Raw genomic sequence first — 23115 nt, forward strand, 5'->3', positions numbered from 1 at the left:
GAAAAGCATAGGTTTTTACGTAATCAGGAGTGTAATAATATTTGGCTTATAGCAGTTGATCTTTTTTGAATAATATATATATCTTCACCTCGGAGCAGCCGTAGGCTATGTGCAAATGTCTTACTGTTATTCTAAGACGACAATATGAAAAGCATAGATTTTGATGTTATCAGGAAACATTTGTCTTTCTTGTACTTTTTGTGGTTTTCTTTGCAATGTTTATTTAAATTAGAAACACCATGCAATTGTTTTTCCCCCTTAGGGAGCGTTTAAAACCTCATTCATCACACAATGTTCCATGGTCCATGCATCAATTTCATCGATATTTTAATACTGTTCGAGTTCCTGGAGAAATTATTGATAAGCTGGAATGCTTTTTTCACACAGGTATCTTACTTAAATGTATATATTTTTTCTATGTGTATTTGTATTTCATGCTCTAAACAAAAAGAGGGGTAGGGGGATGTATTCAAGTGTCAAGGAGCATTGAAAACTCAACAAAAACTATGTGAGGAAAGTGATAAGATCAATTATTGAGTTAAATTAGTTTTACTTAAGTTGTATTTTATTTTAGGAACCATTAATAGTAGCAGAGTTTTTTTGTAAATTCTGATTTAATCAAAATTTCTAAAATACTTTTTTTTAAAGCAATCACGATTGCTTATTGCTTTCATTTGACTGTTTTGATGTGCTATGATTTTATTTTCTCGCCAGCACCCTCTGCAGCATCACTGTCGACCGGCTACTCACGATGCTGCTCCTCTAGCGAAAGCCATCTCCAAGTTGCGTCAATATCCTGCACTTACACGCATACATACAAGCACATACAAACAAACACATACATACACACACACACACACACACACGACACGCATACATACAGACACCTACACAGGCACACACCTACACCCAACCCACACACTCATGCCTGCACATATACACAAACACATATGCCTACACACACATACACATTTCCCCCCTACCACAAACACTCATACACACAACTACCCACACACTCATACCTGCACACATACACAAACACACACGCCTACATGCACACACACTCGTGATTGCGAAAAACATAATTTGAATTCCAGATGTCAAAATTCAAATTAATTTTTAATTTTCTTTTTAACCTTTTTTCTTTCTTTTTTTCTTTTTTATTTACAGTATAACTTTGGTTTAACTATATTGGATTTAACAATTTTCTCAATTTATGGGTACATTTCGCTGGTCGAAATTTGCATACATTGAATGTCTATGCTCCTCAATTTAACAATATCTTTGATTAACGATAACATTTTTCAGTCCCTTGAATCTTTATCGGGGTTATAATGTATTTATTTATATTTATTAATTTATTTTTGTCTTTCCTTCTAACTCCAAAACACTTGTGGACAATTATCTTAAAATTTGTGCTTTAAAACTGTGGATTTTTATCAGTTACAATGAGTTGCATTTTCTAGTGACACTATTAAGAATAATGTAGATCCAGATTTATTTTACTGTTTTATGCCCAATTTTTAATGCTTTGCATTTCTTGCATTCATATATCACTATAAAATTATTTCTGTGTAAAATTCATGCTTCAGTTTGAAATCAGCATAACATTAAACGTTTCTCTGTTAAATTGTTTGAAAAACTGTTCTGTCCATTGTAGATTATTTTTAAATCTACATTAGTAATTTTAAATTCACATTAAGAAAAATAATGCTGAACTTAGATCTGAAAGTTTTAAAGAGTTTAATTTTTTTTTTAAAGAGCTGAAATGTTTGATAATTTTAAGAAAAGAAAAAGCACTGGATTTTTTTTTTAATAAGAAAATTTGTATAAATTGTTTGGTACTATTCAAAAATTCAGGGTAATGAGATTTCATATTTTACTTTTCAGTGCAATTAAGAAAATATTCTTGTTTTGAAACTTCATGTTCCTAATTAAAACTGATTTTATTTTCTTCACCGATCTATTGCAAACTTAAAAATCATTTGCATACATAATGTTCTTAAGCTTAAAAATTTTCAGTTTTCAATATTTTATAGGGATAAATATTAAGTACAGGTTTCAAAAATTTTGCTTTTAATTGTTGTAAAATGTTGCACGTTATCATGCTGTAACGTTATCATGCTGTACAGTTATTTTCTTTTATCCCCTAAACATACTTAATATACTTTATTTTATTTGCTAGAATCTCAAGAGCCTTCAGCTCCTACACATGTTGTAACTTTGCATCGTGGACATATATTTGCTTTTGATGCAGTTGATGAATATGGTGATATTTTAATACCTCCTGAGTTAAAGCTTCAGTTTCAAAGGATAAAAAGCTGGTGTGAAGAAAATGGGCCTGGATCATCAGTTGGTGCCTTAACTACGGATGACAGAACAACCTGGGCGAAGGTGTAATGTACAGTAAATTTCTATACATGCTATACAGTAAAACCTGTAAAGTTGACCAGCCTTGTAAGTTGACCACCTGTCTAATTCCACCACTATTTTTGGGCATAGAATTGGATCTATACCTAATAATTCAACCTCTATAAGTTGACCACTAAAGTAGTGCACCGCAACTGGTCAACTTACACAGGTTTCACTGTATTTTGAGCGAATTTATAGTTTGCAACAAGTATTATTTTGTGCTAGTTATTGAAAATATTGCAAATGAACTTCCCCCTGACAGAATAAGTGGATATTCATTTGAATTATGGATAAAATTGCACTCTGAGAGTTATATTAATTGGTATTTAAATTTGTTTAATGACATGAATGAGTTGAGTAGTCATCAATTATTTTTGCGTCACATTTTTTTTTCTCTTTTTAATTACATTACTTTTTGTAGCTTTTTCTGCTATAATTTTTAGTATTATATAATACAGTGAAACCTGTGTAAGTTGACCACTTTCGGTGCACTACTTTAGTGTTCAACTTATAGAGGTTGAATTATATGGTATAGATCTAATTCTGTGCCTGAAAATAACAGTCAACTTACAAGGGTGGTCAACTTTACAGGTTTACTGTACCTTAATAATGTACAAATGCTATTGATAAAAAAGGCTTTGGTATTTTGAACCTAAGTATACTGCTGTTGCACACAATTTTATGATCTGTTTGGGACACGAAAAGTGTTCATAAATCGTGGGTTTAAAAAATTAAATAGTTTTGCAATAAAGGAGATTTCGGGACTGGTACGCTATTTGTAAGATCTTGTAAGAATTTGTAAATTAGAGGTTGGTTTCAAGTTTATACAGAGATAGAATTTGCTCCAAAATCTGATCCAAAAATGGGTGTCAAGTTTCCCATGTTTTAGCAAGAATATCAAAAGAGATAGTATTTACAAAAAAATAAGTCTGTGGCTGTTTACCATTTCTTAATTTACAATTTTATAATGCTGTACATTTTTTAAACTGCAGTTCCATAGACTAATTTTCAAAAATTGTAAATTTAAATCAGAAATTTGAAAGTATGAAATATTGATCAAAAACTTTTACTTTTAAGCATTTAAATTATGAGAGAGAAAAAATTATCTAATCATCTAAGAGTAGTCTTTTATATTTTGTGCTTTCATTGTCACTAACTCTCTTTGTGTGCTGGTTAAAAAAATGTTGATAACAGGCTTCTAATAATTTAGTAATTCATATTTTTTAACTTTTTACATTAACAAATGTTTCATAGCCCTTTTGTATGTAGATTAATACTCAATTAACTTTAATGATCATCATCACTTATAAATACAGTAAGACGAAACACACACACAAATGTTCAAATGTTGACTCTGGCCTTCTGCATATCGGATTTTTTTTTTATTGTTGTACTTCTCAACTCATAATTTATTATTTAAATTTTTATTGATTAATAAATCTGTAATTACAGTTTTATGTTTTGGTGTTAATTTTAAGACCAGTATTCTATTTATGTTTCTGAAATTAGACATGCAAAATTTTGAATCTTCCTCTCTTTTGATGTATGTTGCACTCCTGATTATCCTTGCTGTTCATGTTTGGTTTTTCATGAAAAATTGGAGACACCAGTAATCAAATATTAACCCTGTATATATTTTTAATGAGGAAAATTTGGTTTTCTGTAGATAGACAATTTGACTTGAAATTATATTCACTTTACAAAGAGAAAAAAAATAGTTTGTGTAATAGTCCATTGGCAGCAACACAATCCCTAATTTGAAGAAAGGTTGCATCCCAAAACCATTTTACTAGTTGCTCCCAAAACATTAATTTTCCTAAACCAGAATATCTGGTGATGTTTAAACTGCTCAGAAGTTCAGTGTATATAAATGTTTTCTATTTACGTCACTGTTGAAATCTAAACCCCTTTTCTTTAATTGAAGAAAAAAATGGAAATTTAAAAGAAAATTAATCTAAATATTGTATGGTAACTATGAGAATTGTGAAAGTTCCTCTATTTGCTTTTAATGTAAATTGTTCTTTGTTTTAAATATTATCAGTAAATATTAGTCTGTGATTTCTATCCGAGTTCTTTATTATTAGGTTCATATCTTAAAGGGGGGGGGGAAGTAAAGTTCATTATTGTGTTTATCTAATTTTTTTTTGTAGTATTTTTAATGGTTTGACTATTGCAGAATCCATTCTATAATACTAAAAGAAATATATGCACTCACAAATGTACATTATAGTATTTACACAACATGAAATATTCATATTGTGTAGATGCTATAACTAACTGAGCATTGTTTATTTTCATCTGCTTGCCTTTAGCTCATGTATGTATTTCGTTTTTGCAGAATAGAGAATGGTTGTTGCAGATAAATCCAGAAAATGAAATGCATATGGAAACTATTGATACAGCATTATGTGTCATTGTTTTAGATGATGAGGAACCCTACTCATTAACCGAAGTAAGGTTTAAGTTATTTTCTCTAACTCGTTGCCTGAATCCTCATTTTTTTTTTTTTTTTTTTGTGTTCCTTGTTCTCAAATAAATTTGCATGTGCTTCCCATGGGATTAAATAATTCTTTGAAATTGTGTAATATGATATTATTTGAGCATTTTTCAATTTAATTTTGTTCAATTTGTCCTACAGCTTAAAGGTCTGTTTGAATATAAGATTGTCTACATGCAATATACCAGCAAACCCGCTTTGACATCCAGAGACTGCAGTTTCGTCCTTGTTATGGTATCATTAGTCCGGTACAGTCAATAACTGAACAGGATGCTGATGTTCTCTCATTGAAGCAGAGATTACCAAAAGTTGATTAAAATGAATTTAGTGCATCGGTGAGAGTCCACAAGCAATAGTGTGGTTAAACTTGTAAATTGAAGCCAAAACCTTAGGCATAAAGCATAAAGTTGACCCCTTAAGCCAGGGTTAAGACTGTATTATGCACAAAACTGCAGTCTTTGAATGTCATAACCAGGCTGTCGGTATATTGCCCATTGCTGAGCTGGCTTACTGCTTAATTTTTTAAACTTATACCATCTATTTATAAGTGTAATTTTGCTATTGGTTGCGGACTCTTGCTGGTGTGCTAAATTCATTTTAGCTTCAATGAGAGAGCATCTACCTTCAGCTCAGTAATTGACCATTCTATATTGATGAGTCTTTAAGAAGGACGAAACTGCAGTCTTGGGATGTCATAACTTAGCTGTCGATGTATTTCATGTAGTTCCCCCTTACACCTGGCTTAGGGGCGGTAACTTATTGCTTAAAGCCATTGTCTGTTAATGCCACCAGCAGCATCCAATGAGTCAGGGTTGAAATCGTATCCAAGTATCATAACGTCTGCTGAGGTTAAATCTAGTTGAAGACCAAAGCATCAGCTTTCATTATCCCAATGAAGTAAATCATGTTCACGTTCGGTTATCATTTTCACTCAGTCTTTTGGGATACTATCTTTTCAAACAGCATATACTGGTGAGTCAGTATTAAATAAAATCTATTACTCAACTTTCTGCTGGAGCATTACCTCCTACTCCTTATACATTTATATTTTCAAATCCTGTTGCTAAGCTTTGGAATATAGGATTAATGTGAACCAAAACACATCCAAGAGAAATATTCCAATTGTACTGCTAAGCTTCTAACTTCACTATGCCTTGATGAGCACTGAGATAAGCTACACTAGGCAATATATTTCTGTATTGGAAAAGCTCGGTTCATAGAGATCAGAAGATGTGAAAAGTAATAACAGTGTATAATAAACATAAGTGGAATAGAACAATTTATTTTTATCAATTTTATTTTTTCTTTGTGTAGATTGTAAAAGAAACACTTGCTGGGGATGTCAATAATCGTTGGGCAGATAAATCTGTTTCAAATCTCATGTTCAAGAATGGTATGTTTGGGCTGATATCAGATGTAAGTAACTATGTCTTCACATGGTAACTATTTCATTCACAAGTGATGAAATGTTTCCTGTTTTAATAATTTAAATTGGAGGATATTTTATCTAATTATTTTGCAGAAAAAATAATGTGTTAGTCTAAATGTCTTGAAATAAGTAAAAGCTAATTTGCTGTTCCACTAATTTCATGTTAGTTAAAAAATAAATATGTTTTAAAGTGTTCTGTAAAGTTGTTTGTAATAGTAATGTAACAGTTGTCCAATCAAAATGTGCGTAATTCAGACTAGTGATGTGCCGGATCGTTAAAAAAGTAGATCCGCGGATACGGATCATTAGTGTCAAGATCCACGGATATGGATCTCATTTTTTTTCCCAATTCAACTATCCAAGTGTAAAATTTGTTACGAAAGGTATTCCCGTCAGCATAATGGCAGTTTCTTCAAAAAATGTCAACTGCGGCAAAAATATACTCAAGACTATGATTTACTCTTTAAAGAAATCTCCGTTAAAATTGAGGGAGAGTTGGAAGGAATGGACCAGCGCTGCTTAATGCTTAGATGGAATGTGAAAAATTATTTCTAGCTAGATGTAGAATACAGGAGCAAGAGTGTAAGGCTGCTACTGGACAGGCTAGAAATAATTTTTCGCATTTTATTTCAGCATAAATGCAGCGCTGACCCATTCTACCGAACTTACTCCGACCGACGAAATACCGAGCCGAGAACACCTTTACAAACAGTAAATAGAGAATTTAGTCTCACTTTTTTGGAATTATGCCGAGAAAAACAAAAATGAAGAATAACAGAAACCCCAAATCAATAACAAAAACTAATATTAAATTAAAAATTAAAAAGTCAAAACATGTTCCAGAGAGCCGACCTCATATTAAGATGAATTTTGGGGGTCAGATTACACATTTGTTAACAAATATGAACTGACAGCAGGTAAAAATTTTAAATCATTGAACCTTTTCTCCCTATCTTCTGACTATGAAATCACTACCAATCACGCGTATAAAGGCTTAGAATTGCATTTAAGATTTACTTAATAAGATTATAGCTCCTACTGTATATAAGTTGGAAGTTTAAAATTAATATCAAATGCAGAAAACTGCGTTCTTTCAATTAGGGTCAACATTTTTATCGTAGGGCTAAATTTTTACTACCCTAATTGTGAAAAACGTTAAGTCGGTTTTTAATTAATATCCCCTATAATTAAAGTTCTACCAAAACGAAGCCAATCTAAGAACACTTTCGATCAAGTCACCTTTTGAACGAAAAATGAACTATCAAAATCGGTTATCTGTTTAGGAGCTACAATGCCACAAAAAGACACACTGATACACATTTTTAAAACTTATTTCCCCTTCCTTTTTGCAATGGTGGGGGGGGGGGGGGTTACAAATTGGCTTCTGAAATGATACCTTAAAATTCAAATAGGGAACAAAATCTAATTTAAACGGAATTTAAGAGTTTTTATTCAAATATTTAAAAAATTTTAGAATAGAAATGTTCCGGTTAAGATTCGTCGAAAAAGTAACGGATACGGATACAGATCTTTCTTTTACCTCGGATATCCAGGGATACGGATATCCGGAACATCACTAATTTAAAGTAATTAAAACTAATTGCCCGTACGTCACCTTCGCCATGTTAAGCAGACAGAGGTAAGTTTCCCGAAAAAGGAGAAGCATTCATATACTGCAGGCGCACAAAAACACATGACAGTACTCTGAACCAATAGAGAGAGAGAGTGCTCATCTTGTGGAGACCAATAAAAAGCGACTCCGAACTGGTTGGACATCAAATATCTAACTTTTCGTCACGTTGATGGGTTCCGTACACTATGGCTTGCTGACATGCAGGGCAAGGTAAACCGAAAACTGGTTTAGGGAGAAAAAATCCTTGCCAACGTGACATACAGATGATGTGTGAATGTTTTTTTTTAGTCTCTTGATCAGGCTTTTTCTATATTGCATGTGGTTCTGCTTTAGCCATTTCTTAAGAGCAGCAACTTGCTGCTTAAATTATAAATATTGACTTTTCTGAAATATAAATTTATGTTTGTAGCATACCCCATTTGATGGTCTGGTACCTGTTGTTGGAGGCCACTTTGTCTATTCTTCTCTGGTTGAATGTGGTGGAGTATGGAAAGTAAGTAATAAAATGTTATACGACCTTCAGTATATAAATTCGATTGCCAAAAATTTATCAGACTTAACCTTTTAAACGCCGTAATTCAAATTTTTAATTTTTACTCTTAATTTTTTGCTTAAATGTCTCAATTTACCTCTAGTATAGCTAACCTAAACATGTTTTGGCGAAAAAAATTTTTTAAATAGGAATTTCAGGATGTTCCCATTTGGGAACATCGGCGTTTGGAATGAAGTAAACGGGAGGATTGATCTCGAAACTTTATTACTTCGAAATGGATGAAAAAATATGAATATTTTTGTTTATTTTATATGCTATTATACTTTTCTCTTCTGAATGACACTTTTTCTTCCTTATTGTCCATGGTATTGGGGGAAGCAAGATGAGCGGAGTCTTGTTTCACATTCAATGCCCGTTTTCGCACGTTCTTCTGACAAACCGTACATCGTCTCTGAGCGAAGGGGACAAGATAATGGTTATCTGTTTTTAAATTCAGAACAGGAAGATGTGATTTAGGTTCAGGTCTGCTTGACACCTTCACTGAGAGTTAATATGATATCAGCTAGATGTTGCATATAATCCAGAGGAAGTATTTTGAAAAATAACTGCAGGAGATCCATTGCCTGAAGCTCGGGGAATTTTTCAGTCAATTTTTCGAGTTTTTTCCCCGGAAGATTTTCTTCCAACTTAGCATATTTTCCCCACCTGGGATAGGGTTCTTGTTTCCGCTTCTTTGCTTTTGGAGTCGAGCATGAGGTTGTGTTTCCCTTTTGATATCCTGAATTGTGAAGCTGATCATCTGAACTATTTGAACCTGTATCTTCATTGCTAAGCATCAAGTCAACATGGCCACAGACATCTTTAGGATAAACTTCATTTAAGGCTTCATCGTTTATGTGTTCTTCATCACTCAGACTCGCGTGTTTATCAGGCAGCAAAATACAAAGATCATGCTCGTGTTCGTCATTAAGTTCGCTGTTGGATAAGCTGTGGAAATAATCTAACGCAGCTTCTAACGTTAAAAACTTGCGAGGCATCTCTAGATTGCTGTTTATACGGAATGATAGTTTAAAAACACTAAATAGATTAAAACTACATCATTCTGAGTCTAAAAACAAAATCATTGGTACGTATGAGACTCGCTAAAAGAAACAGAAGGCACGTGAGCCGAGAAATGAAATGATGAAATGAGACTGTTCTATGTTCATAAAAGGCCCTTATCTTTATCTACCCGTCAGTCACGAGATACATTTTAAAAGTATGAAACACATACAATTCACAGAAAGTGAGTAGGGTAGGAAACAAGAATTCCAACCCCAAAAACGCGTTTTACTTATAATAGAGAGAATGCATGAAGGCGGGTGTGAAGGTCATATTTACAATAGAATAGTGGTGTGAAGGGCAAGCTGATTGATAAAAAATGTATGTTCGTGAATGAAAGAACCGAGCACGCATATTCAACACAAAACAGATCTTCTACAACAAAATATTTGAAATAAAGAGGAATCACACTCAAATTCCGCAATTGACTAAAATCCCCCTCAAATACTATACTCTAAACGCCGATGTTCCCAAATGGGAACGTGTCGGTTCTTATGGAAATAACTCGCAAGAAATAATAATTGGAAATATTTTGTTAAGTTGAAATAAAATATATGCCCTCTGGCTACTAAATAACGCCAATAAAATATTTCTTTCATCTTTTTCTTTAAAAGCAGATACAAAAAAACTTAGACAAATTCTAAGTTCAGAAATTCAGTAAATTTGACTTTAATTTCAAGATAAAGGTTAAACGTACTTTAAAAATTAAGAACACTTAAAATAAATTCATACTGTTATGTGTCATTTCAGAAAATATGACAAGTCTAAACAAATAACTAGGTTACTAAAAAAAATCACAAAAAAATGTTCCCATTTGGGAACATCGGCAGGTAAAAGGTTAAAATGAGACTATACCAGTAAAGGATTATCTCCAATTACTTACTAATTTTCGGGAGAAGGTTTTATTTATTACTGGCTTATGAATATGGAACAGGTTTAGTGGGGAAAAAAACAGTTCGGAAATCGTTGTAAAATAGACAATTACTTATATTTCAAAACTGAACCATTTTTCTTTTATTTCAGTATATATATATATATATATATATATATATATATATATATATATATATATATATATATATATATATATATATATATATATATGGGATGAGTTAGTAAATTTTCAAGTATCAGAATGCCAATAAGAAATAGATGAATCCTTAATCGCCACCGTTGAAAGGGAAACAATTTTTCCAGGAAATCAGGACCTGAACCGCATACTTGTGTGTTCCATCCATAAATATTTTAATCTGAATTCTGGTCGTCTGAATATGAGCATAGATAATCATTGTTTAAAGTAAATTCTGGTTTTGAAACATATGTGTTTAGGGGAAAAAAAAGAAAAACTACTTTATGAGATAGTAAATTTGATTTCTATCCCAATGAAAACTCTATGTGTGACTTAAGAGTAAATGGCATTTCTTTTTTCTTTTTTTTTTTTTTTAATAGTGCGTAATTATGTGCCAGAAAAAATACATAACATTTAAAATCACTATTAACTTATTAAAAGATTTATCAAAACAATTTAGTACTTGATCGTACAGGTTTGTAGGGGAAAATACAGGACATTTAATTGTGTATATCATCTCTGTTTCTTTCTTGCCTTAGTTTTCCCTTTTTGTTTTGAAGTTAAAAAAAGAAGGATAAAAATTTTGATATCAGGACAGTGTTGAATAAAATCTAAAAGCAATTGAAACTGTAAAAATATTTTCAAAATTATTACAATACTTTGTTATTGTTTTTTAGATAAAAAATTAAACTTCTTTTGTATACACTGCAAAATGTTATTGTTAAATGTTTTTGATCTCTTTAAAAATTGCCATACAAATCCTTTTCTTCATGTTCTATTTAAAACATTCTTTTTGATCTAGTATGCTGGGCTCAAATTCACCTGTTTGATTAGAACATATGATTCATTTTCCCTAGAATGTATGATTCATTTTCCTTGGAATGTCTAGTAATGTTTTTCTTAATTGTTTATTCAGTGAAAAGTTGTTCATATTAAAAAATGAAACATGGAAAAGATATGTCCTGGTGTAAATCCTCTCAAGTTTTTGTCGAATCCAATATTTAAAAAGAAGCTATTGTGGAGAGGAGATGAACTGATATATGCTCCTCCATTTCATAAGTCTGCATTAAAGTTCTTAGAAAAGTTTTAAATATTGAGTTAGTTTTTGATTCCTTGTTGTTGTTTTTTTTTTGTGATATTTACCAAAAATTATAATTTTTCATGCTTCTATGTATTTTATCCTTTCAAAACACTTGTGTGATTGAAAGTGTTAAGTCATCAAAAAAGCTACCACATTATCACTCAATTCTGATAAAGATAGTTCAATACTCATTTACTTTCAATCCAGTAACTGATAGTTTGTCCCCCCTCCCCACCCATAACATTTATGCTTGTCCAATTCTGAGCTAGGCCTTTAGTTTCCGATAAGGCTGGCACAGCCTCTCATTTGCCCTGTTTCGGTATTTTGTGAGAATTCATTCTGATACAGTTGGCTCTCTGTTTATAACTTTCAAGGGACTACAAAAAATCGTCCTTAAGTAGAAAGCGTCCTTAAATAGAATGCTTTTAACACTATAGTGGACTATCTGGGACCATGTAAAGCCATCGTTAAATAAAGAAAGTCTTTAAATAGAGCGTCGTTAAACAGAGAGCCAACTGTACTTACTTGAACCCAAAATTGAATAACCATTAAAAAAGAAAAACTTGGACACAAATAAAGAGCTGTACATAGTTCATTATAAGTGTTGAAAAAGTAAACAAGCAAGCAAAATGTACTTTTAAAATGTTGCTTTGTTTTGTTCTAACTGTATTATTTCTTTTCCAGGGAACTCAAAATGTTGAAAGGGACATTTTGCCCCCAAGAAGACTTCAATTTCACTTGGATGACCACATTGAGAATGCTATTCAAGAAGCTAAAAATATGTATAAGATGATGGTCAGTTATTTTGCCATAAATATACATGTTATTATTTTTTATGTATATGTTACCGTTAAAGTATATAATGCAGTTATTTTATGGAATACCTAGTTATTTCATAGAATAACTAGTTAAAGATGCAAGTTAATAACATATTACACAATTTAACGGACACGATCAGTTATTTAATACCTAGTTATTCCATGAAATAACTGATCGTGTTCGTTAAATTGTGTAATATGTTATTAACTTGCATCTTTAACTAGTTACTCTATGAAATAACTAGGTATTCTATAAATAAACTAATGAGAGACAGTTAAAGTGTAAAATAAACAATTTATCTTAAGTGAAATAACTAGGTATTCTATAAATAAACAAATGATAGACAGTTAATATGAAAAAGAAGTAATCTATCCAATTTATGCAGGGAATAAATGGAAACATACCACAAAATCATTTGTTACAACAAGGATTACTAAAGTGACGTTTGGAATTACAAAGAACATTATTTCTAAAACAAAAGCATTTTTTGTTGACACACTGGGTTTTACACAAACATTTTGGGGGTAACACAGGGGTGGAAGATAAATGATATAGATTATTTTACACTTTAATGGGCTGCAGATCGTTATTCTATGAAATAACTAGTTAAACCATGAAATACAAGAGAGCTTTACACTTTAACGGACACGATCAGTTATTCCATGAAATAAGTATTCTATAAAATAACGGATTTCATACTTTAACGGTAACATATATACAGCCTACCTGTAAAGGTGACCAACTAACTAGTCTTTTTACTGTTTTTTTTTTTTTCCCACGGACAAAGCCATGGTGGGTATACCACTAGCATTTGGAAAAACATATTTGCGTTTGTTAACGTAAATTTAGGATTTTATTATTTTGGCAAAGAGAGTTTTACACTTTAACGGACACGATCAGTTATTCCATGAAATAACTAGGTATTTTATAAAATAACCGATTTCATACTTTAACGGTAATATATATATATATATATTATTGGGGGAAAATGGAAGTAAATCTATGTCTCAAGTGTTTCTTAATTTTGGAAGTTTTAGCTGTTGCTAAAGTTTTAGAATCTATTTAAGGAAATTTTTTTTGTATCCATTTTAAGGAACCAATAGCTATGAATAAGTGACTCTTCAAATGATGTACTTTTTATCAAATTTTCAATCATTATTTTGCGTACTTTGAATGCTTTTAAACAAACAACTTTTTTATATAATTGTCAAGTAGAAAAGCTATATTTATAAAAGAGAAAAAGCTATCTCCAATTTAATATTTGGATACATTTAGTACAAAAATACATGTTTATTACAAACAGAATAGTTAGTAATATTAGTTTAAAGTAAATGAGAATGATTTTTTAAAAAATCCTTGTATTTACACTTTAAAACATTTTGAATTATGTTTTGACATTATGTTTTATTTGTAACTTTATACCTTTAGTGCTAATATCATTGCATTTACTCCAAATCCATGTTCAATTTTACAAGTAAAATCTAATAGCAAAAGAATAAATAAAACTGAAAAATTAATAATCAATGCAAAAATAAATAAAAATTTTGGCAATATGTGTACATTTACAGCAGGAATTATGCTTTTCCTTTCATGATTATTTTGATATCTTTATCAATTGGTAACTTCATTTTGCAATTGTTAATCTAGGGTTTCTTCTCAACCTTTTCATCTATTGCTGAATATACTTTTCAGATGAAATCTTAACATAAAGTTTCTAGCTTTCTTTCCCTATTTTTTTTAATTGAGTTAAAATTTTAAATCTCTTGAAAATGAAATTTAATTTCTACTGTAATTTTGCTGTGACATACATATATTTATTTTCCTAAAAACTGATATTGAAAAGTAAGACTTTTATCCATTAATAAAAAAATAAATTAAATTTTACTGAAAAAAAAATCTAACAAAACTGTTGCATGTTGAATGTAACACAGTACATGATTCATATTAACTATCATTCAATTCAAATCTAAGTATTGACTTTAAAAAAAAGTAATTTTTTTTCCTCTTTAGCATTTAATATTTTTTTTATTAAGGCGCACTTAATAAGCAAAAGAAAAAATATTGAAATTCCCACTTCGAAACTTTGAAATGAAATAAGCATTTTGTAGCTTTAATATGGCCAAATAAGCATGGCATGAATTGGAATCAAAATGTGTTGGAATGTGCTTTTCCTTTCCTTTAAAAAAAATAAATAAATAAAATAAAATAAAATAAAATATAAAAATCTCCGGGAAGGAAAGCAAATCAAGTTTTTAAAAATGTTGTAAATAATTATACTGCTTAAATTCATTTGTTATGTGTATTGTGGCAATTTTTGTTCTTTTGATTATTATTACTTTGCTACAAAAGGCCCCAGACAGACTGTTAGAAGATTGAAAATTTAGTATTACAGTGAAACCTGTGTAAGTTGACCATTTGCGGTGCAGTACTTTGGCGGTCAACTTAGACAGGTGGTCAACTTATAAAGGGCGGTAATAATTTATTTTATTTTACTTTTTTTTTTTTTTTTTTTTGGTCATTTCTTGCACCATGTACTCATTTTTTGAGGAATTCACCCTTACTCTTTCTGTTCAGCTCCACTTTCATTGTTTAACATTATTGAAAGGGAAACAATAATTAAAAATGCTATTCAAATAATTTTGTTAGTTTTTCCTTGTTCATAACTATATTACACACTTTAGTTTTAGAAATTCCATATATGCCAGCTAATGTTCTCTGGCTTTTTCCATTTTCAGTTAATTTTAATATTTCATACTTTTTATCAATCTCAAGTTCAGCTAACTTTCTTTTTGAAGCCTTTTTATGTAAAACTTATAGCACAAAGAGCAACAAGCTCGACTCTCCCAGTTCATAAAGGCAAAATCAAAATATCCTATCTCTTATCCCTTGCACCAGAAACATGTAACTTTACTCATTAGCAAGCCCAGATCTGCGTACCCGCAGTGCGATAGGCCTGCGTCCTTAAAGGGGCTAACGGCCCTAGAAATTGAAGAAAAAACAGAAAAAAAAAAAAACTAGCACTAAGACTTATTTACTTTACTAATAGACACTGCTGGTCACTAGGGAGAGGGCCTACATATTTTGTTGCAGCGGAATCAAAATGTACAAGATCTCTTTTTAGCACAATTCCTGTGTTGTCACAACATATTGCAACCGAAAGGAAAGACTGAACTTTTCTACTGACACCTATTTTCATTGAACAGAGTACAAAAAGCAATCTCAAATAGAACAACAAATGAAAAACAAGTTTGGAGAATAAAGAGCAGTATTAAGCTTTATTCTGCTGTTTAGTTAGTAAAATGCTGTTCTGTCATCAAAGCATTAAAAACATTCTTGGAAAGCTATGAAAAAAAAATAATAATAAATAAATAAATAATAAAATAAAATAATTTGCTGAAGAAAGTAAAAAAAAAATAAACCAAGTGGTCAACTTACAAAGAGTTTTTTACAGTACTCCAAACCAAATTTGGCGAACATTAGTGGTCAAGATAGAGAGGTGGTCAAGTTACAGAGGTTTTCCTGCATTATATGAGATAGGACTAATTCCGTTCCTGACAAAAGCGGTCAACATAGACAGGTGGTCAACTTACAAGGGTGGTCAACTTTACAGGTTTTACTGTACCTTCTTTTTGACAAGAGCCTTTTAAAACATTTTGTAGGAGGGCCCCTTAGACATCAGTTCCATCATTGTGCTTTATTCTGCCAGTCTGTGTAGTAACTATGCCAAATGTTATGTAAATAGTTACATTTATTTTTAATAACTGAACTGATTAAATATTGACTTTTTTTCTATGTCTAGGTTGATGACACTGATGTTTTTTGTCAAAGTTTTACCCAGTATGGAAAAACATTTTTGAAGCCTTACAATTTTCATCCAGAAACATACGCTCAATTCGCCCTTCAGTTAGCATACTACACCATGCATGGAAAGTAAGTATGTTTGAAGCTCAGGAAAATTACAATCGAGCCTGCTCATTGGAATATCGGTTTAAAAAAATCCTGCTTAATGTAATACATTTTCAATGTATTAAATCTTTGTAATTTGTCAGTTTGGTCTCAAATAATGAAATGTCTTTATTAGAATAACTTTTCTTGGCAGATTGGTTATTCCATCAAGTGGGCTAAACTCTAGTTTACTAGTACAGTATGAGACCCTAAATTTTGAATCCCCAAATCCTGAAACCCAGAAACCGGAATTTTCTTCTTTAAATTAAAAAAAAAATCGAGAAAAGATTCCCCCCCCCATTTTTTCCAGTTTTAAAAGCACAAAATCGTTAACATTCAACATTTATTTGTTAAAACTACTTTCTGTTCAACCTATTTTTAAAAACGTTTTTTCGGTGCCATGTGTTATGGGTAAACGAGCGTTTTGCTGTAATTGTGCCAATCTTTTAACACCCACTTTCTGTTAACGATGCTTCTTTTTTTCTTGTCATAAGCATTCAACGTAAAGCCTATTGAATGAAAGTACAAAATTATTTTTTGCAAAAAATTGATTTATTTATTGTATCGATCAGCACATTGCGTAATATAAAGCAACATCTGCAGACTATATGCCACAGCAAATTGTCTCCAAATTATGCTTTAGCATTATGAAGTAGACTTTCATTCAGATTGATCAAAATATAAAAGAAATTTAGCGCTACATTAGCGAAATCAGAAAAAAGTGACAATTTTGTGTCAGGATCCAAATTTTGGAAATCAGGAAAGGTTGTGGTCCCCAGCATTCCCATAGTGAACGTTTTTTTGTTACAAAATTTAAAATTTTCTTTAAATGTACGTGCTTACATAAAAGATTTTGTTGTCTAAAATTACTTCCGAATATGATAAACATTATATTTGGCTTATTTGAACCAAAAGTTTTTTGATTTTGCAGTGATTTTATAAATGTCTTGTAATACAACAAGAATAGACTGATGGTTCCGTATTTATGATCTTTCTTTGTCATCCTTTTAAAATGATTAACATTCTTTTTATCTTAATTACCGTTATTTACATTTTAGTGTAAAAGCATCTTACTAGACATCAGATGGACAGCTAGAAAAAAATCTAGCACGTATATCCAAAATTGTTGCTTTTTTTCTCACTCATTTCCTATGCAAAAATCTTTGAATATATTTAATCAAACCGTTTCTATGGCATTGTAATTACGCATTTATGTTACTTGCTAAAAAATAATTGATAATTTATGTTTATTCCACAGTAATTTTGAGGTGTAGAATTGGGAGGTGAATTTGGGGAAAATGCAATGTATTTATAATTACCTTTATTTTAATTTTATTTTCATTTCTTCCTGGGTCTCCAAGATCATTTAAAACCTGCTCTTCAGATATGGACACATCAATGTGTGATGAACATACTATGACACTTTAGCTTTTTCAAAATCACTGCATGGAAATTCTAAATCCAAGGGAAGGATATCATGAGTCTTAAGTAAAAAGATTTATTTCATTTAATTAGCTGCTAAAATTCTCCCATTATTCATATATGAGATAGTGAGAAGCAAAGGGATGCAAGTGGCAAAATTAAAAATTTGGAGATAACTAGCACAAATGGTAGGTGAACCTCTCCTCCGCATGAAATACACCCCCAGCTCAGTCATTTGCAGCCGAGGACTGCATTTTCGTGCTTATTAGCACTCATCTGCCCAGCATAGGAAAGTGACTGAGCTGGAGATGGAAAACCTATTAAGGAAGCCAAGAGTGCCAAACCAACTGGTAGCTAAAATAGAATTAGCACAGACCACACGAGTGACCAAAACAAAGGTTCGGTTCAACTCGAAGATTGATGGCAAGGCATGGTATATTCAATTATGCTGGGCTGATGAGTGCTAATAAACACAAAACTGCAGTCTTCGGCTGGAAATGGCTTAGCTATGTATTTCATGTATTTCTGCTTTAGCCCTGACTAATGGGCGGTAATTTTACTGAATGAACCTCTCCTCTGTCTTGGGGCAAGAGATTGTACTAGTAGCCCTGGTAGGTGCTGCTGTACAGCATGATTTAGAAAAAAATTTCAATGAAAGCCTACCTAGGATCTAATTTTTAAACGTGTTTGACTCGAAACTTAAAATAGTCGACTTGCGTCCCTTTGCTTCTCACTGCCTCATATGTCAAAATGAAGATAAGTCAGTAGGGTCACTTAGTCAAATGCAATCTAATAATGCCTTCGATCTTTCTATGAGAACTGTAAAGGAGCCACAGAAAATCTGGTGTGGTGGGCTTCCTCTCTCCAAGTCTCCCCGAAAAGTATCAGTGCAGCGTTGAAAGTGCTGAATGACCATGAGCCCCTTTTATGTTTTATTAAGACCATTTTAGCCCTGCTATGCTAGTAAGGGTGTTCACTACAAATTATTACTTGTATGTTTAACAATTGGAAAGTAATATGTGATTTTTTGCTGCTCAGTAAGCAGTAAGATATTTTGTCCAAACCTGCCCCGTTTTGAAAAGTTTAAATACTGTATCCCCTCCCCCCTTTATATATAAGAAAAAATTAATGTGTTGGTGACCTGAAAGGAGTTTTGACTGTAATACCCCTCCCAAGACTGTACCACTGCTATTCATTAGTGATATATCTTCTTGATTTCATCAGTACATTCGTTTGTCCTAAATACCTTCTTCAATCATTGTAAAAACAGTCTAAACTAAGATATTCTTTCTACTTGTAGACCTGCTGCTACATATGTTACTGCTTCTACTCGCCAGTTCTATCATGGAAGGACAGAAACAATGAGATCATGTTTTCCAGAAGTTGTGGAATGGGTTAAAGCTATGATTGCTGATACAGCTGCTGTAAGTTTTTGGCTATCTTAATAAGAGTAAACATAATGAAATTATTTTTGAGTGCTATCAACAAATAAACCATTATGTTTGAGGAACAAAATTGTAATTAATTTGAAGACTTCCTTTAATATGATGTTGTAAACTAGATAGGAAAAATAACTCACTGTGCCTTATAATGATTTTGTATGTAAAATTTGAAATGTAGCTTTTAAATTTTATAGTGTTATTAAATTATTCTTATTATTGGTGGACAAAACCAAAATGTGAAATGCAGTTTGGTACATATCTTCTTTTTGAAAACCCTGTGTGATGTGTTTTTCCTTATAAAATCTGCATTTACTGTGTTAAAAGAATGTTTTTGATAAGCTTGCATCAAGTATTAATGCAATATGTGAATTTAATTTTTGCTACACTTCAATTTTTAGCCCCAAGAGAAGCTGATTTTGATGCACAAAGCAGCTGACAAATTCAAATCTTTAATGAAAGATTGTACTGAAAATCATGGTAAGACTACCATCTCCCCTTTTCTTTTCATAAATGGAATATAAAAACAGTTTTAGAAAGTGTTAATTGTTCTATTTAGCACTCAATGATCCATTATCATCAATACAAAAAGTTATTGATCTGCTTGATTAAATAAGTCAGTGCAAGTTAGCAGTGCAGCGTAGCAAGTAATAAAGCTGACAATGTTTCTTTTATCAACGTTTCTTCCGTAAGTGATTCTAAAGAAGTTCTGCTGTTATACAGACAGACTAGAATTTCCTACTCATTTAGGATATGCTGTTCAGTTTTGATCTCCTTATCCTAAGAAATATATTACTTTATTGGAAAAGTTTCAAACAAGGGTTAGTAGGTTAAAAAGCAAACTTTTTGAATTTTGATTATGATTCTAGTTTTTAGAGACCTGATGTATCCAAATGAACTGTTAAATTTTATGAAAGTGGGAAACATTGATGGCAAAATTGTTAAGCCTGGAGTCATTGTTTAGAATAGTTTATGGAAGCCATTCATTGGCTGGCCTAACGGTACACAGACAAGGGGCTATGTGCGGCTCGGTGATACCACCGGGCGCTAAAATTCAAATAGCATCTAAAGCACGAATATGTTTAGGGTTGGTTTTTGCAAACTGAAACTGAAAAAACATGTTTTTGCTCATGCATGGTCTTGACGTAGGTACGTGTACACACAATTTATTATTTCTAAATTTATGTGACAATGAAATTTATGAACCACTAGTAGACTTTTTTGGTTTTAAGTTTACATTTTTTATCCTGCATCAAATCTATCAGTCAAGAAAGTTGGACTAATACGCAAAATATCAAAATGCATTTAAAGCCCAAGCTAGTTTTTATATAGAGTCCATAAATAAAATTTTAAATACAATTTGGTAATTTCTATCTGTTGTTTCAAAATTAATTTGTTAATATTTAATAAATATTACCTTGCAACTTCTTTTAAGGGGCCCAAAATGTTTACACCGCTTATCGTCCTTCACTCGAGTCGCCGCTGAAGCTAGTTGTTAAATACAAATACAAAAGTGACGACCAGTAACAGGCTCTGGGCCCAGCTAGGCTGGTCCTAGTCAATTTACAACCCCCAGTGAAGATCAATGGCCCTCTTAAAACTATCTACTCCCTTGCTCATTACCACCTCTTCCGGTAAGCTGCTCCAAGGTTTCACTACCCTGCTAAAATAATAATTTTTCCTAATATCCATGTTAGCCTGAGATTTAAATAGCTTAAAACAATGACCCCTTGTCCTGTTTTCAGTACTAAACTTTAGCCCTGTAACTTCTTTCATTTTAATAAATTTAAACAACTGAATCATGTCCCCTCAGTCTCTTCTTTGCTCAAGACTGTACATTTTTAGTCTTCTAAGCCTGAAATCGTATTCTAAATGAGAAAGTCCATTTATTAGCCTTGTAGCCCGCCTTTGAACCCATTCCAATATATTAATATCTTTCTTAAGATAAGGAGACCAAAACTGAACAGCATACTCAAAATGAGGTTTCACCAAACTTCTATATAAGGGCAGAAGAACTCCTTTAAATTTGTTTGAAATAGATCTATTGATAAACCCAGGCATATTATTTGCTTTGTTATTAGCTATGCTACACTGTTGACTAAACTTTAAATCCTGACTTAAGACGCCCAGATCTGTAACTTTTTCTGCTTGACTAATGACTGACCCTTGCAAATAATAACTTGTACACTTATTTCCATGCCCAAAATGTAGCACTTGACATTTCCCCAACATTAACACCCATACCCGATTTATCAGCCCACTCCGTAATATGATATAGATCTTGTTGCAACTGATTTGCTTGTTCTTCATTTTATACAATCCCCATAACTTTGTCATCACCAGCCAAACAATTCATGTTCCCAGAAATATTTTTATGAATATCGTTCATAAAAACAATGAACAAAACAAGCCCTAACATTGATCCCTGAGGAACCCCGCTTAAAACCTCGCTCCATTTAGAATAATTTCCTCTTACAACTACCCTTTGTTTCCTTCCGGTCAGCCAGTTTTTTACGCAAATGAAAAATTTCCCTCCTATTCCTATATCAACTAATTTGCTAAATAGAGCAGCATGTGGTACCTTATTGAAAGCTTTTTGAAAATCAATGTAAACAAGATCTACAGGCTTCTTATTGTATGATTACTTATAGTGTGGTGAATAGTTTTAAGATTGTTCAATTGAATTAGCTGAGCTCTGAGACTGTTGCTGATCATCATTTTTGTAGTTAATAAAAATAATGTAAAGCAATAATTTGAACCAATGGCATGCATTTTGCTAAAAGAAATGAATTTGCCTACACATCTTTATGGGTACAAAATCGCAGACCAGAAATGCAGTAATCTTTTTGGAAATTTGAACAGATTTTTTAAAATAGAAAATCAAGGTTTATAAAATTATAAAATAGACATATTTATGCTTAAATTGAGCTATTTATTTTTTCAATTAGGATGTGATCGTCATTTACTAGGCCTATATATGATATCAGTAGAAGAAGAAATGCCAGTGCCTGAACTGTTTACAGATCCAGCATGGATTAAAAGGTATGACCGCTTTATTTTCAGTTTTATTGCCTGATATTTTTTTTTAAATACTGCTTAACAATCTGGACATTATATGAAAGTAATTTTAAAAAATCTTTCGACATCAGTTTGTTTTACTTGGACTTCTTTTAAAAGCTAAAATTGGGTTTTGTAAGAGGACTCAGTCTGAAAAGATTTTGATGTTGTCCAGATGGTTAAAATATGAATTTGTTTAAGCGAATCTTAAAGAGGAATTGAAACGTATAACTATATTAAAGTTACCGTGAAACTGATCTTCATCCGTCTTCACTGTTGGAAAATTGTAGCAGTAGCATTTCCATTTGCGGTTATTCTTTGACTATGCTCTACTTATACTCATCACTGTTGCCATGCTTTAGGGCAAAACATTTTTAATCAATTTTCATGTATTAATTACATTACAGAAAGTTATTTTGCCACTGATATGGGATTTTGATGAGAGTGTGGTTTTTCACATTATAACTAAAACTTTTTTTCATATTTTTATATAAGCACCTGTAAAGGAATGGAGTTTTATTTATCTATACTTTACAGCTAGTGGTTAGGTATATTTTGTGTGTACAACATCATTTTGAATTTTATTTAATACAATATTAAAGTTTTTTCTTACTTTAAAGTTACTGACTTCCTGGTTTAATAAAATTAATTTCCATGTATTTGCTATCAAGATCTGTGACTTTTTGCTGAGCATTTATAAATCATTATTTCTTTTACT

General features: G+C 31.7%; 1 protein-coding gene across 1 annotated transcript in view; it reads left to right on the plus strand.

Moving 5' to 3' along the window:
- Positions 1–23115, plus strand: part of LOC129225995 (peroxisomal carnitine O-octanoyltransferase-like) — a 42044-nt gene that overhangs the window by 12042 nt on the left and 6887 nt on the right. The window contains exons 6-15 of the mRNA XM_054860569.1: positions 263–387; positions 2186–2394; positions 4751–4864; positions 6224–6325; positions 8381–8464; positions 12400–12510; positions 16334–16464; positions 19202–19325; positions 19742–19820; positions 22289–22382. Of these exons, the coding sequence (XP_054716544.1) occupies positions 263–387; positions 2186–2394; positions 4751–4864; positions 6224–6325; positions 8381–8464; positions 12400–12510; positions 16334–16464; positions 19202–19325; positions 19742–19820; positions 22289–22382 (1173 nt within the window). The remainder of the gene's footprint in view (positions 1–262; positions 388–2185; positions 2395–4750; positions 4865–6223; positions 6326–8380; positions 8465–12399; positions 12511–16333; positions 16465–19201; positions 19326–19741; positions 19821–22288; positions 22383–23115) is intronic.

The sequence above is a fragment of the Uloborus diversus genome, chromosome 7, assembly GCF_026930045.1.
Source record: "Uloborus diversus isolate 005 chromosome 7, Udiv.v.3.1, whole genome shotgun sequence".
In the NCBI taxonomy this organism is placed as follows: Eukaryota; Metazoa; Arthropoda; class Arachnida; order Araneae; family Uloboridae; genus Uloborus; species Uloborus diversus.